At 37.8% G+C, this 16,934-nt stretch overlaps 2 protein-coding genes across 6 annotated transcripts in view; one reads left to right on the top strand and one right to left on the bottom strand.

Moving 5' to 3' along the window:
• Nucleotides 1-9,293, top strand: part of trim3b (tripartite motif containing 3b) — a 52,498-nt gene extending 43,205 nt beyond the window's left edge. For 3 of the 4 annotated variants that reach the window (XM_066650357.1, XM_066650356.1, XM_066650354.1), the window contains exons 7-13: nt 1,147-1,250; nt 2,442-2,609; nt 2,911-3,079; nt 5,083-5,142; nt 5,976-6,046; nt 6,233-6,373; nt 7,160-9,293. In XM_066650357.1, coding sequence (XP_066506454.1) covers nt 1,147-1,250; nt 2,442-2,609; nt 2,911-3,079; nt 5,083-5,142; nt 5,976-6,046; nt 6,233-6,373; nt 7,160-7,312 — 866 coding nt within the window. In that variant the 3' untranslated portion in view covers nt 7,313-9,293. The remainder of the gene's footprint in view (nt 1-1,146; nt 1,251-2,441; nt 2,610-2,910; nt 3,080-5,082; nt 5,143-5,975; nt 6,047-6,232; nt 6,374-7,159) is intronic. The other variant, XM_066650358.1, reaches the window with a different exon arrangement.
• Nucleotides 9,294-10,212: 919 nt separating this feature from the next.
• Nucleotides 10,213-16,657, bottom strand: trim47 (tripartite motif containing 47). Of its 2 annotated transcripts, none has more exons than XM_066650359.1 (8): nt 16,436-16,657; nt 15,194-15,411; nt 13,251-13,296; nt 12,886-12,990; nt 12,542-12,766; nt 12,429-12,451; nt 12,209-12,324; nt 10,213-12,116 (listed from the first exon to the last, which is right to left on the bottom strand). In XM_066650359.1, exons 1-8 carry the CDS (start codon nt 16,619-16,621, stop codon nt 11,587-11,589), a joined length of 1,449 nt encoding a protein of 482 aa, XP_066506456.1. In that variant the 5' UTR covers nt 16,622-16,657; the 3' UTR covers nt 10,213-11,586. The 2 variants fall into 2 exon arrangements, with proteins under 2 accessions (XP_066506456.1, XP_066506457.1); XM_066650360.1 differs by having other exon boundaries at nt 12,895-12,990.
• Nucleotides 16,658-16,934: the final 277 nt, after the last annotated feature.

The raw sequence follows: 16,934 nt of genomic DNA, 5'->3' as shown, positions 1-16,934 counted from the left end.
TATTTTCAAACTCTAAACCATGCAGCTTTATATATTAATGCTTTTTGGCAAATGTATATAAAGTCTGATAGAATGACTGAGAAATGTATTCCATCTGTTTAACCCCTAGTGATGTGGGCTCTCAAATTTTACAGCTGTTGAAGCCACCTCTGGTTGATAGTTCAGTATGTTCTTTTGGAAAAGAAAGCTACAAATCATAACCCATGAGAGCCCATGGTGACTGGTGTTCACAAACCCTTTATAAGGTCCCGAAAGTTATCCTTCACTTTAAATCATGGTCCCCCTAAATGATGATGTGCTTGGTGAGTACATATAAATGCTTATGTTAAAAGCACATTTTTGTTTCTAAAAATCAGGCAAATGATTTAGTGACACCTCTTGTGTTACATATGACCAATTCTGATTTCATTTCAAGAACCAAATATTAAAATACAAGTTACAAAACTATTGTTGGGATATTTTTGTGACATTGGGGCTTAAACTCAAAATTAATTACAGACTATTGTAAGAAATGGGAAAAAAATTGTTCCACATTGTTTCTTTGGTCTGTTTTAAATTTCTCATAATTGGGCTTTATAGTAAGTCTGGGCTTTTATGGGTTAATGTAGGCAATAATTAATCTTCATAAGAAGGGAAAAGTTTAAATGTAGTTTTTGTAATATTAAATAATATACTAAATGTATTAATAAAATGCTAAATTAGGCTAAAGGAGCAATCTGTTTGCTTAAATGATTCTTCTTCCAATTAAAAAAACAACAACAAAAAAAAAAAACAACATTGAACTCCCTTGCTAAATTTTTTTTAAACATGGCTGCAACCCCTTTTTGGAGTATGCCCCTAGATAATTGCACCTGTTCTTTCAGTGCAATTATCCATTTATTTGTGATATTCCAATGTTTGTTTTTATAAAAGTATTCCTCTGAAAGTGTTCTCAACAAGTGGACATGTCTGACAATAACTCATTTCAAGTACATTTTGCTATTATGTTCTTCACCATTTGACATGAGATCTGTAGGGTGTGTGACTAACTGTTAATCCTTCCTGCGTTTTGCTCCCAGCACAAAGGAAATTTTTATATATTTCATATTTACTGGTGTCACTTGTCTTGAAATGATTTTAGTGTTTTTCTCTGTTTTTGCATCCCAGGCACAAGAGGCAGGGAAAAGGGTGAGTTTACTAACCTCCAAGGCATTTCCACTTCCAACAGTGGCAGAGTCGTAGTGGCTGACAGCAACAACCAGTGTATACAGGTGAGTCAAGTTTATGGAGTAATTTGATCCCGGTCAAATGTGAAATGCTTTTTTGTCGGTCATGCAATATGGAACGGATATGGGAAATTAAAGCAACACTATGTGACATTTTTACTTCAACGTTACAGCTTCAAATTTACTGTGATACACCGACATATAATAATGAGAATAGCCCTTATGTTGTCGCTACTCTGAGCTCAGAATAGTAGAAATTGCATTATTTAACATTAGTAGGCAAGTAGGAAACCTCCCACGAGAACTACATAACGTTTTATGTCACGTCTCACACAGACAAATGAATTTGGAGGAAAGGAGAAACAAAATAGGCTATATCATGAAAAAGCAACATACTTCTTATATTGTGCACTTCATAGATAACAACCTAGGTTTACTACACCCAGACCATACGCTAGTTTTACAGGGAGACGAGAAGCTTATATCTCAATATAATTTTTTTAAAATAATTCGACATACAATGCACTACGTGAGTACAAAAACGGTTATTTCATGACCTACACTATGCACTATATATGGTGCAGGGAAACATTCAGACAGAGAGCATGACCGGACAAGAGTAAATCTAGGATTGGCTTTTAGTCATTATCATGAGATGAGAGATATAAGGTTGCAAGACCGATGCAGAGTTGGCTACATGTTTGTTGGACTAGTAAGTAATAACTTATATTGTTGCACTTGCTTGATATTTTGCTTTGGTAGAGTTATTGACCATAAGCTAAGTCAGCCCATTTCCCCAGAGCTTTAGCTGCTAGCCAGACAGTGCCATCTAAATAGGTTTAAAACTCAAAAAGTATTTCAGCAAATGTAAAAGTTTGTCATTGTTATATTCATATAGTATAACAAATAAAGCTGTGTCTAATATCCAGTCATACTTCTCTACCTTATCAGACATCATGCTTCTTTTGTGTCCAAAGTTGTCTGTGTTGGCTCTGTATCCTTCTATTTATCAACAAATTTACGTACCGAGTTGTCTGGTGGGTGGGTGTGAGAGTGGTAATGTGTCTTGTTTTCATGACAGTAATAAGAAAGCGAATTACAATCTGTGACTGTAGTGGGAGACCAGGATCAAAAATACCTAGTCTAACATAGTGTTGCTTTAAAAAGGTAGAAAGGGTAGAACATTTTCATTGCCTGCTAGGACCTGATTTTGTTGTACTTTTTTTTTCGTTGCAGGTGTTCACTAATGATGGACAGTTCAAGCTGAGGTTCGGAGTGCGTGGCCGTTCTCCTGGACAGCTGCAAAGGCCTACAGGAGTTACTGTAGACATGAATGGAGACATCATAGTGGCGGACTATGACAACCGATGGATAAGCATCTTCTCCTCAGACGGGAAGTTTAAGGTGAGGTGGAATATGATTTTTATATAATGTTTTGTGGTAGGTGTTAAGTGATAGAGTTAGTTTAATTAATGGACAATAAAGCGTCAGCATATGAACTTAAAAATGTTTGCTTAGTGTGACATGCCCTTTGAAGAAATTTGTAATTGTTTATACAGTTTAAGTGTTGTGATGTTAAAATTGCTTCATGTACAAAACATGAACTGAACTTAGGTGTGTATGCTGAATACATTTGGATAGTTTTCTTTTTTCTCCTCGTTTGTATTATATCTTTTCCAATTGCCTGGGCTACTGATCTGCATAGAATAAGATTGGAGCTGGGAGGCTGATGGGGCCAAAGGGTGTGGCTGTGGACCGGAATGGCCACATCATCGCAGTGGACAACAAGGCCTGCTGTGTCTTTATCTTCCAGTCGAATGGAAAACTGGTCACCAAGTTTGGGGCCAGGGGAACCACAGACAGACAGTTTGCAGGTACTGGGGAATGACTAACAGCTTGTTAAGATATTTTTAGATTTTTGTAAAATGAAGTTCACTGTTGCAGTTCTGAGTTTGTTTGAATGGATAAAAGTATAATTTTTGCCAGTGTGTGGGTTTGTGCTTAGGTTGTTCATGCCACACAAAATCCCCCTGCTTTGTACTATAACAACTGCGTGTTCTCTAACAATCAACCTAATGAATGGCAGACTAGTTTCAGTGTTTTGATATGCTTATGACCTTAAATGCCTGCTTCACATAAAACAAACACTTGCAGCTGAAAAATCCCTGTAAAAGAGAATTCTGATATTTCAGATGTTAAAAACACAGTTAGAGAAGATATATCGACCAAACAATAGCATTTATCTGTTTATCAGTGGTGCACTCTTGACCATGAAATCTCTTTATGCTTCAGCATTGGTGTACAAATCAGTGTTCCTCGGTTATTGATTGATGTCCTGGAAATCAGTGGAGTCAATCATGAACTGTTGATTTTCAACAGACGATGCCATATTTTGTCAGAATTTACTGTAAGATGAACAGTAATATGTGTTTGAAAGACTGTATATTTAATTTACAGACACAAAGATCGAACTATAAATGACCTCCGATGTCTTGACATGGGAAATGTGGGCCTATGCCAATTTCCAATATATTTTGTATCCATATCTGTCATTGTGTTAAATATATTGAAATGGTCACCTACATTGCATTTATTTCGTATGATTACAAAAAGTTAATTAAAAGACCTTTTGAATAATAACCCAGTGCTGCCTAACAAACTTCTCTTCTAGCATGGAATAAATACAGCAAATATCAGTCTAAACATATGTCCAATGCATATATTTTTTGTCTAATAATATACGATTCTGACATCAGCGTGCACTGTTTTAAGACACTGAATATGCTAATGTTGAATTGACTGATACAATATGTTTCAATGGCCAGATTTACCCAGGCTTCAGTTCCAGTGTGTAAAGGAATGTTGCTACTTTTCTCGCTTTCCCTAAAATATTTGTTTCCATGTTTTGTTAATAGTGTTGATTGTAAGTTTATGAATCTTAGTTTTTAAGCCAGGCAGACATGAATCATCCACTCACACTGCATGAAAGTAATTAGTCCAAATCACAAGACAATATTGTGATGTCAGTAACTGCTTGTGTGATGCTCAAACTGCAAAAACAGCCACCAACATTTCTGACGTGTTACAAATCCATCCCTGTTGTCAGCTCACTCAGTCTTTACTCATTTTGTGCAGTTAATTTAATATTGCTCCACACACTGCATATCACATGACACATGATTAGTTGGCTACTACCAAAACGGGCTTAAAACATGATTAAATCAGTGTTTGCCTGGCTTGGGTGCTGGTATGAGGAAAAAGCTGTTAGAGCAGTGGTTCTTGTGGACCAGCTAGTAATGTAATAGAATTTTTGAAAATTATAATTACATTATGATGAAGAATGCTTGTCCATACCTATAACAAACACCTATAAAAATGCACTTCATTTGAAATCAGAACAAAATATTCCTATATAGTTGAATTTGGGCAAATAAATGAATTTATTTCTGTTTGATTATTGTAAAAATTTCACAGCTCTAGTTGCAAATTAGGTTGGTGAAAACCTTTGCACTCTACAGAACCAATATGAGAAACCACTGTTTTAGCCTACAATAAGATATGTAGAGGATTATAGATATGAATAGCTCAGGTATTCCTCACCTTTATTTTTAAGGCCTGTTCTCCCAGCTTATCACTATTTATTCATTGCCATTTCCTGCTTACTTCACGTTCTAACCTGGATTGTTCATGATTGAGCAAGTGCATGTGGTGTGCTGCCCTCTTAATCCCTCTGAAGTCTTTTTTTTCTGACATGGATTTGTTATGCAGTCCATGTCCTTGCTCTGCCTTTTGTGATAAGGTGGAGGAAGGCATTCTGTTCTCTTGGTTTGTCTCTCATCTCTGACCTTGTTTGTTTTTGTCCCCTATTTCCTTTTAGAAAAATGTGGTGCAAACTTTGCACTGGAGCAAAAGCTTAGTAAATCTGGCCCTGGGTTCAGTAAGTATGGAGCACAACGCTCACTGTTATGTTGTGCTTAACATTCGTGCCTGAATTTTATAAAATTAACATCGCATTTTTTGATCTAGGTAAAATCACATTGGTCTTGATTACAATCAGTCCATAGATGTTATTTATGTTGTTTTATTCTATCATAAGAAAACCTTTTTTTTTTTATGTTTTTCGAAATGTCATGTATACTGTAGGGTGGCACGGTCATGCAGCAGGTAGTGTCGCTTTCACACAGCTTCAGGGTCCTGGGGTTGTGGGTTCATGTCCCACCCCAGGTGACTGTCTGTGAGGTGTTTGGTGTGTTCTCCCTGTGTCTGCGTAGGTTTCCTTCAGATGCTCTGGTTTACTCCCACAGTCCAAAAACACACATTGGTAGGTGGATTGGAGACTCAAAAGTGTCCCACCGGACCCTGAACTGGATAAGCGGTTACAGACAATGAATGAATGAATGAAAGATATTCTGTATATAGTGTGACTTAGTAATGGTTTAAAATGATTATTTTTTATTCTTACTGGAAATCATGTTTTATATTTCTTTTTCCTATAAACCTACTTTTTCAGAGATACCAGGTTTTCTTTGGACAGTGACAGTTCTTCTATATGCACATTTCAGAATCAGTCGTTTTGAAAGGTTGCAAGCCATTGAATGGTTGATTTTGAACCCACGATTTAGTGTTCCCAAAGATTGTTGATAAGTGAAATATGTTTACTGACTGGTCTTAATCACCCAGAAGACCCTCTTTCTGTTGGATCATATGGCATCAGCACTCATACTCATTTGTCTTTTCCTTTCCCTGCCCTAACTGCGTTTTTTTGTTCAGGTCCTCATTTTGTGGCTGTCAACAACAAGAATGAGATTATAGTGACAGACTTCCATAACCACTCTGTTAAAGTAAGCATATTATAAGTTGAATATTCACTGAGATTTACAGAACTTCATTTATATAAATATTATTTAAAGTTTTTTTTTTTTTTTTAAAAGCCAACTCACTTTTCTATGTGTATCAGCGCTCATGATTTGATGTGTTTATTCTCTGATCAGTCAGGTGTTCACTCAGTTAATTCTCTGTTCGCTCAGGTGTTCAGTGCAGATGGGGAGTTCCTCTTTAAGTTCGGCTCTCATGGTGAAGGAAATGGCCAGTTTAATGCTCCAACAGGAGTAGCTGTGGATGCTAATGGCAACATCATTGTAGCAGATTGGGGCAACAGCAGGATACAGGTAACAAAATACATATAACCATGCACACCATACAGAGTCTCACAAAGGTTGCAGTAAAGAGTCACAAGTAGAATTGTATTAAAAATTATAAAAACTTTCAGTTTGTTGCATGTGACTGCATTAAGAGAACATACAGAAATTTACATTATTCAAAGCAGATTTGTGAGACTTTATGAGCTCTAAGTTACATCGGATTCATGGCCATGCCATACATCTCTCATGTAATAATAGATGTCTGATCTGCCTTTTTTTTTTAAACATAAGTTGCAATGTTTACCACCATTATAAAATGTTAGCTTGTGATTATTACAATATTTATAAATATGATTTGACAATGCATAAAAATAATCAACATACGGCCACAATAACTAATGATAAAGCTTCACTAGAAACTTTATTTGCTTGTTTTAGTTGTTGACCACAATCTAGAGGAATTTGGGGGTGGGTTTTAGAAGCTTATTCTCTAGTTCCTTATTACAAGGTCACATGTGATTCTGCAAGACTAATTTTGAAATGTAAACCTTGCCCTCTAGCTATCGTTCTTACTAACTCCTAAGTAAAGAAAGCTTGAGCTAAAATAAACAACTGTTCTCCTCCAAGGGTGCAATTGCATCCATTATAAGTAACAGCTTTTTATTACTTTATGACCAGTGACGTGTCTCAAGTGTGTTTATGTTTTAATTACCTTTTGCTTTAAAACTAATTTACATTGTTTGTTGCGACATAAGCCTGTGATTATGAACTCTAATAACGGTGCAGAAAAATAATTGGGCTTTTTTTTCTAAGGTGTTTGATAGTGCAGGGTCCTTCCTGTCCTACATCAACACAAGCGCAGACCCTCTGTATGGGCCGCAGGGGCTGGCCCTCACCTCTGACGGCCATGTGGTGGTGGCTGACTCAGGGAACCACTGCTTCAAAGTATACCGTTACCTGCAGTAGCACTGGAACTGGCACGCAGGAGCCGTCACAGGGTGCCACCATCTCTCCTGCTTTCCCTCTCGTTCCCTCTTGTTTTGCACATTCAGTTCGGCTACAGTCCTCCCAAAACCAAACCCGCAGAGGATGAATGGAAAGCACGAGAGCACTTTTTTCACATTCTACTGATACTGTGCCCCCCCCACCCTTCCCCCCATTCCCCAAAGAAAATATAATCTACCAGAGTGAACTGTTCTTATTTGTAATAGTGAACGAGACCTTATGATTGTTTAAGAGGGGGTGGCAGATAATCATATCAAAAAAGCACAGATGTTTTACAGTAATCACTAACCTAAAACTCATGGGGTCAAATGATGTTAAGTATTAAGTTGTAATTTTCACAAACCTTTTTTTCCATTATTTTTTAATCTAGTGTCTTAACCTTGCTGAAGAGCCACTAGTAGGTCAGTGTGGGCTTACAATAAAAGCCTCTATACCAGCTTCTTCCCCATTAACTCTCCTTCAGAAGAGAGTCATACTGTCAGTCTTTCAACTGCAACACTACTTGTGGAATTTCTGCGTGTGTAATTTGTATTAATACGCATAGACGTGTACTTGTAAATATGCACTGAGAATATATATGTAATCTGTAAATGTATCACATTGGCTTTTTCTCATATCTGTTTACCGCTGGTCTTTCAGAGCCCTTCAGTTGTATAGACCTAGTGTTTTTAGTAGCTTTCTTCAATCTGGACACCTGGGAAGTACTGCTGTATTTTCAGCGAATGTCCCTGCACCCCCGGGCTCTGTTTAAAAGCTCAAAATGCGGAGCCAAAAAAATAGGCTTTTATTTTTCTGTTCCATTTTCCAAATTTTTATTTTTCTAATTTGTCAGGCTATTTTCTGTGTGATGTTCTCCTAACGGGAAAAAAAAAAAACTTCAGATATTCACATTGTGTTGACCACTTCATCGTGGGTTTTCAAAACGTAGCCCTTGTATTGATTTCCACATATAGAATTGTATTTTTCCCTGTATATAATCATTTTAATTTATAATATCAGTGCATCATTGTGATATTATTGTGGCAAAGAGAAAAGCCACCTCTTTAACAGTATTTTTTTAATTTATTTGATGTTTTGTACAAAAGTCTCAACTCTCTTATTTTGTGCATTTTTAAAAAGTGCTCTGCACAATCCCCACCAGCCAAAGCTTTCAAAAATGTTATTTTCTTTTCCGTTTTTCTCTTCAAGACCTCACGTGTGTCGTCATATATGTTGCTTAATTACCTAATTGTGTCTGTTACAGTCTGAGAGGTTAATGAAGGTTGGCATTTATTTGGAATGGAGAAAAATCCATCTTTGTTTCCGTGCGAAAGTAGTTTTGCATGTTGATGCGAATTTACCAGCAGTTTGGACATATCTACTGCGACAGTGAAGTACTTGTAATGCTGTATCATCTTTGGCCAGTGATTAAAATATTTTTCTTTTTGGTTTGGTGACATCTGCTCAGTGTACATGAATATTTATCGCTAGTCACATTTGTTCCTGTTGAGTTGAGTGTACTGATGTTTCAGAGCAGTGGTTCCCTGTTTCACAGCCGAGCAAAGAAGGCTCTAAATTTTCAAGTTTTTCTTGAACTTCAGGGCATGCTGTATTTTTAACAAAAATATATGTAAATGACCACTGGTCTGATTGGCTGCTCTGTCAAAAAGCAGTCCACGCTGCAACACCAATCACTTTCACAACAGGGAAAAAAAAACCCAAATAGTCAAAATGATCCAGATGTGGACTAAATGGAAAGGAGTTGTACAACTTTGTGTTTATGTTCTATATATCAAAAAAGGGGGCATTTAATCTGACCTGTTAATCCAAATTAGGTTACAACAGTCTATTTTGAAAATTACTTAAAGCAATGCTAGGTAAAATTTGGTATTTTTGATTATTAGCTCCACCTACAGTTGCAGAGTGTAAATCACTTTTACAGCACTGTCCTGATATCAAGGTGATAAGGGGAGGGGTAGATTCCTACACTCCTCCAAAAGTTACAATAAAAAGTATATTTTTATTTGACTATCCCTAGAGAGTTGAACCTGAATTAGTGAACACTGTGCACACACTTGAGTAAGATTTGGGTTACACACTGTGCAGCTAACTGGGAAACACATTCATCTAATATCAGCTGATCCAGCTTCCTTTTCTAACTTTCATATTCCTACCTCAGATACACCAAGCAGCTACTCCTGGGTCAGAACTAATCTGAGATAGAATCTGATACATGTCGCCCTGAAACAAACTCTTATCAAATGCAAGAGCTCTGGAAGTTTAAACACCACAGGACAAAACTCTTTTAGTAATTAATTGTATAAGATATTTTTGTAAACCAGTTCTCCAAAATTCTTTCCAGTGGGATTTAAGTCCGCAGATTGGCAGGGCTATGACAACACCTTGAATTATTTTTGCATTCTTCTCAATGATACTCAATCTCTCTTTAATATGTCATTTATGCCTCAGCTGAGTTTGCAAAGAAGCAGTTCCTTATAACAATGATCCCACCTCCATATTTCACTGAGAATATGGTGTTCTTAGCATCATATTACAAACCCATTCCCACCACACCCAATAACAGGTTAAAGTCATTGGTCACAGTGTAATTCACTGCTTTTTGTAACAAGTTCCTGCTGCTTTTGGGTCTAGTTGATGTTCCACAAACATTTCAATTACATATTTTTCAACAAAATTTCAATTAGTGTTATGTAAATGTTCACCCTCATAACATTAGTTTCACCATGAAAACTAAAATTAATACAAAATCTTCTGAACGTTCCCCTGAATGTAAATAATCACAAAAACTCTTCTGATTTAGTTTCATGAGGCAACATTTCTGGTGTCACTATGAAGAAAAAGAAAAAAAAAATATTCATCAATCAAATTTTATTTTCCAAACGTATTACTGTGGAAAATAAACATACTGTAGCAGTTATTACAGTAATGAACCACACATGTTAATCTGTTCACATGATCCCTTGTTGCCAGCCAACCTCTTACATTAGTCAGGACATTAAAAACCTCATTACATAAAACACCCCCAAGAGCTTGGAGATGCAGAAACGATTCTGATCTAACAAAGCCCAGTCAACAGTCCAACTCGGAGCTCATTAGAACAGAAGTATTACTAGAAACACTATGTGAGTTACATTTATTACATACAACATGTAAGAGAAGTCAACTATGTCAGGACAAAATTGAGTTAGGCATTAGAGAAAAAACAAACCTGGAACTGATGAAAGATCAACAGTCTTAAAAAGATGACAAAGACTGAAACGTCTAAAAATCATAGCATAAGACAATATTAAAAAAAACAATGATGACAGTTTTTTTTTCCCTCCAAGCAATGGCAAAAATGGCACACAATCTTTAGTCTGAAAAGTTTTTTGAGCTTAACATGATGAATGAATTAATGATAAATTATTAGTGTACAAAAAGCAATGTGCACTCGGAGCTAGTATTCTGGACCCATATATGTCAGCAATTCTAGACTTAAAGAAACATAATAAAGTGGAACTATGTAACTTATGTTATTGATAATTGAACTGTCCCAACATAAATGCTTGAAGCCTGTCCAAAACTTGTAGGTTCTACAAAGTGTAATATGGAGTATTAGGTTTATACACTTGTTACTGATATATCAAAATACAAATATATTTAACACAATTTAAGGGCCAAAATGTAAAATATCAAAGGGGTGAAAAAGCATTATAGTGTTTGAAATAGTAAAGTTCACAGTATGTTGGAATGCGTAATGATTTTCAAAAGGTGAAATGCCTATAAAGCTATTCGCAAAAACTGAAATCTTATTACCATTAAAACCATGACCTATATTCCACTGCCATGAAGCAGAATTAAAATGTACAAATTCTTATGAGTCTTCTGCAGTCTTTTATTACTTTTACCTGAAAAGTGAAAAACACAAGACAACACTGAGGTGAAAAAAGACGTTATGAGCAGCTTTGAGTTGCTATTTGCTATTTGCTTGAAACCTGCAACGTATCTCTACCTGAATTTCAGTAGGGCTACATTGTAAATCCAACAGTAACAAGTAGAACCACCTGATTCATTCAGATTTGGGTGAAGCTGAGCATTGTGCTCTCTTAAAATCATATAAACAGAAGCTGAGGAACCTCACAGTCTGAGCCACACCACGGCAAAAAACCTCCAGACAGGAGAATGCCAAGGAATGGAAATGTTTAATAATAGAATCAAAACATTTTTTGACCTCAAGCCACTAAATGACAAGCTTATCAGTAAAAGTGGCAGATTTGCAGCCGACTGCCTGGGTCGTTCTTGCCTGGGCTAAAGAAGGGTGACACAGGCTCATCAAAGTAGGCAATAAAGTTATAGATGCGCTTCATAGTGACTGCGTCAAAGAATGTTACGTGTCCCCTGTCATAGTCCAGGAAAACGCCAACACGCGGCGAGTTCCAGTAGTCGGCCACAGGCACACGGGAGTCCTCCTCGTTGGCATACAGTCGGTCCTGCAGGCACAGGCTCCAGTACCCAGCCGAAGGAGACAAGTTAACGAAGCCCTTGCGGTTGCTGCACTCTGTGGTGACGCCCAGATACCACACACCTTTGTCCCGCACGTCCACCTCCCAATAGTGCTGGCCACTCGAGTATCGAGCTGTGGCTAATACCCCAAAGAAGCGTGTGAATCGCTGGGGCAAGTCAGGCTCCTGTGAGCGCACACGGCCCTCTTCCACCTTAGTATCAAAGTCACTTATGGCCAGGGATGGGTGGGCAGTGTCGAGATCAAGCGTCAGATTCTGGGGCACTGAGAGAAAAACGTCAACAGGATTTAGCTTTTTAGAGACCACTGATAATAGAACATTTACGACTGACTCATGAAAAATAATCTGCACATACTTGTATGCAGTACATGCATCATCTTTTTCCACAGTATAAGTTGAAAGGGGCCAGTGAACTCTGTGAAATCAGGAGGACAGTTCACTGCCTGGACAGTAAGGCTCACGTGGCTTGGGCTGAGAGCAAGACAACAGTAAATTTACTATTACATTTAAATTATAAACAAGGTCAGTACAAAATTTTAAAGAAAAAAAAATGTGTAAAAATTATTCAGACTTACCTTGAATATGCTTTGCTGATATTCTATATAAATATAAAAAAAGAGGTCAGAATGACTTTAAGAACATCAACAATAACAAGCTTTTGTATGTAAAAACAGACTGAATAAACCACCTCAAAATTGGCAGATTCACTGAGCTGATTCTGAATGTCAGCAATAGCCTTGTCCACTTTAGCTGCTTCACTTTCTACCAACTTAAGGTTCTCATCTATTAGGGCTATCGTGGATGCCTCCTCGTCTTCCAGTCTCTCCAAGAGCCCTTCCTTCTCATCCAGCAAGAACTGGACCAGTGCTCCCACGTCATCTTCTATCTTCTCTTTCAAGGCTTGCTTCTTCAGCTGTGTGAAAGTCAACACAATGTTAGCTGCCTGGGTTTAGATCAAATCATGAACAAACAGCTATTATAATTCATTCAAAATAATTTGATCTTTGTTTAGTTTAGAAGCGTGGTCCAAACCTCACATACTTTCACATCCGTTTTAGCTTGCTCATCTATAGCTTTGACTCTGGCACACATCGACTTCTGCCAGTTCAGTTTGATAAGCCTTAGCTTTAGCTCGCCCTGAGGAAGAAAAACAAAAGGAATGTTCAGCCATATCCTGGTTACACATATGAGCAAAGGTCTGCGATTTGAAATTTCTATTTTACACCAGCCTCTTTTTAGCAGTTTATTATTTAAACCACTGCTTCAGTATTAAACTTTACACAATAACTACCGAACAGTGTCTACTAGGATAAGCATCTTGGTCATCAAGTTACTGTTTACTAAAAACGGATACAACAATTTTTAGACAAATGGTCAAGCAAATTATTTGACTTTACCTTCATATCCTCAACAACCTCTGGCACAGGAGCAACATCATGGTGTCTGTAAACATGCAGAGTGTCCATGAGATTATAGGCATATATATTTTTTAAATGGACTAAACTTTAGTAAGATTCAGAATGTAAGTAACTGTTGATTTACTTGTAACAGATTAAAAATAACACAAAGGACACAGTTGAGTGCATCTAAAATATTTTCAGAATGCCTGAGAACTGATAAATGCATGTAGGCCAATTTTAAAAGGGAGCAAAAGATGATTATGGAAACTAACACTGATCAAACCCAGGAAATAATTTAGAAACTTGGCGTAAAGCAGTAGGTTTTTGTGTCCAAATAGGAGGTTTTATAAAGAGAAACTACACCTTTGCATTTATCCTAAAACTAATAATAGAACTAGTCACAGCAACAGTTCCCCTTTTACCCAAGCTCTTTCAGCAAACATAACAACAACTTAAAGTATTCTGTGTACAAGCGTGACAATTTCTGTAGTGTTTACATTTTGTTTATTTACAAATATAATCACTGCAGTTGTTTGTCTTTTTAAAAATGCACACTGTCAGCAGCCAAAATAGGAAAAGCTAAATATACAACTGATCTTACCACTTTTCTGTAATGTTACTTTTATATCATAATAAAAAAGATTTTCAGCAAGTCCAGATACATTTTACAGGATGGCCACAAAAAAAAAAGCCCTGAAATACCATGCACACACACACACACACACTTTTAGAATATCACCAGTTGAACAGTATGAGACTGTATTAAATTCAAATAGAAGGGTTCTTAAATGTTTTCAGTCATGGCACCATAAAAATGAATTTATTCAGGGAGAAAATTGGATTTTAAATGTTTTTGTATTTTCACTTTTCATATGTGACTTTTCTCAAATTGAACCACCCTGGTTAACTTGACTTAGAGACATGAGGCCATTCTGTTCACAGTTTAATCCAGAGTCCAAAACCATCAGTATAGTTCATGTCAGAAAATGTCTTATTATATATTACGTTAATAAAAACACTTGTCCCCAATTTCTTAGTCTTAACTGACTAACTTATGTTCTTACTAGTGAAGGGCAAATCTATACCTAAATATTGATATTTATAACTTTGCACTTATTTTAAGAAGCAACTCTGGTTCTATTCATTCATTCATTAATTCATTCAGTGTCTGTAACCGCTTATCCAGTTCAGGGTTGTGGTATATCCTAAGCCTACCTGTGATCACAGGGCAGGAACACACTCTGGAGGGGGCACTGGGCCTTCACAGGGCGACACACACTCACTCACATCTAGGGACACTTTTGAGTCTCCAATCCACCTACCAACCTGTGTTTTTGAACCGTAAGAGGAAACCGGAGCACCCGGAGAACACACCAAACTCCTCACGACAGTCACCCAGAGTGGGATTGGAACCCACAACCCCAGGGTCCTGGAGCTGTGTGACTGTGACACTACCTGCTGCACCACCATCTTATAAAAATTCATGGCATATAAATATAAAATATATATCTTATAAAAATAATGTCACAGTATATGAATTTGTTTTTTTCTGCCTTCTCCCTCTGCTGCCCCACACAGGTATGCTGAAAACGTAGCACACACTTTTCTTGACATTGTTTTGCTTTATCCAGGTAGTTTATAACTGATAAGGCAATGTTTATAACTGACTGAGGACGCGTAATTCACATCTTTTCAGGCTCAGGTCTTGTGTACATATCTTGTCATTCCTTGAATAAAAATGACACGTTAATTCAAATAGTTATATGTAAATATATTTAATATGTGGTATGGCACTCACTATTTCTCACAGCAGGTTTGTTTTGATTTCCTTTGCCAGATAGAGGCGGGAACATTCAAAGAATACTGTGATTGAGGGAAAATTTTGTTGCCAGTCTGAAAAAAGAGTAATGAAAAATTATTGAAATGAAATGGACGCTTACCTGTGAGCCCTAGATTCCCTGCACACCACACAAATGGGCTTTCTGTCTGTGTGACAGTACAGCTTCAACTCCTCGTGGTGCCGCTCACATTTACCCTCCATTTTGACTGGCTTTACTGGAGCAGGAGGCCTGCAGGTCTTCAAACAGTCAAAGTCGCTCAATTTATCCACCAGGTTCTTCACCAGGTAGTTCTTCGTAAAGCTCATTTTGCCAAACACCTATAAACAAGCGTCAAAACCACGAGGATATTAATGACCACCACAACAGCATCGAGTCATTTCACTCACATAGGGTTCGAGTATTATTCTGAGTTATAACTGACCAAAAACAGCAAGCTTAACAACAAAAGGGTTAAACATTGTCCAGAATATAGCTAATGTACTTGAACATTAGCTTAACAACAAATGGCTTGAGAATGAGATAAGAGCCGACCAAAACATTAGCCAGCTAGCTGAACGCCATAGTTTTGTTGTGCTACGAGAATTAGCTGGCGGTAGATCCGCAGAAAACATTTCCCAAAGTAACGTTAGTACAGAACTCAGGCCCAGTGCACATTAGTACGGTTTGTAGTGTTTTTTTAATGCTTCAACACGCCTGAAAACCTCAGTTAAGAATTATACAGAAACAGGTTTACGAATGCTGTTAATGGGAAGGAGGAAAAAATAGCACTTATCCAGTACAACAACAGGACCTGGGAACCACGGCTATTATCATTTCACTCAAGTGTTTCTGAAATAAAAGTATGATCTTTTCACTGCACAGTTTGACAACCATGAAAAAGGGCAAGCTGCTGTGGGTCTGATTCACGTTTTATTTCGATGCGAACCCCAACTGCTGTAATTCGAGAAAACCACAACAGTGAACGGAACAGTATGATTCCAGAGCCGGGGACGGGGTTATTACCAATATTATAATAGTATACGATAGAGGACAACATCGATAGTATAAAAGTACAGAATAACGTCGTGTCGATGTGACTGTTTGATGATTTGCGTGGAAATCGGGTACCAATCAGCATTGAACATCTCCATCAAACATAAACAACCTCCAAACCGTGTAACGTTACATTACATTAACACGATCCTCAGCAACAAACCCCTGCCATTCCTAGCTTCACTGCACTGTATACGACCATTAACGCGAGTGTTCGCCCACTTCTCCAATCTGCTGCATTACAGAGGTCTGTCTGTCTCTCCCTCTCTTTCTTTCTTTCGGTCTGTTCGAAGATGGAAAACAGCGCACCATCCGACACTCTGGACACTGGTAACCGATGTCGTCTCCGCCGTTCTCCTCCCAGTGCATCAAGATACACATGCGGCAGAAGTTGTGGCCACATTTTAAGATCACGGGGTCGTCGAAGTAGTCGAGGCAAATGGCACAAATGAGCTCCTTCTGTAGCTCTCCTCTCGTATCTCCGGCGGCGGCCATGATCTCCACGGACGGCTCTGCGGAACAGCAGAAAGGACATATGGGCCGATGACGTAGCCCAGAGAGCGCTGTTTCTATGGATACCGCGACCGTGTCCTCGCTCTGAAAGACCGTTACTGCCACCATTGGTTAAAGACCCCTCCAGTGAAAATCAAAACCAAGTTGTCTACGTCGTGGACTCTGCGGAATAAGAAGTTAACGCCACTTTACATGTTGACAGTGCTGTGTTCCAAAGTCTTAAATTAGCGAATTCACACCTCTTGTGGAGCCGGGCTTTGGAGCAGTAGCGGTAATAACATGGAATAGAATAGAA

This window comes from Hoplias malabaricus, chromosome 18, assembly GCF_029633855.1.
Source record: "Hoplias malabaricus isolate fHopMal1 chromosome 18, fHopMal1.hap1, whole genome shotgun sequence".
Classification (NCBI taxonomy): Eukaryota; Metazoa; Chordata; class Actinopteri; order Characiformes; family Erythrinidae; genus Hoplias; species Hoplias malabaricus.
The sequence above is the reverse complement of the archived record's forward strand: the minus strand, read 5'-3'. Positions and strand labels throughout refer to the sequence as shown.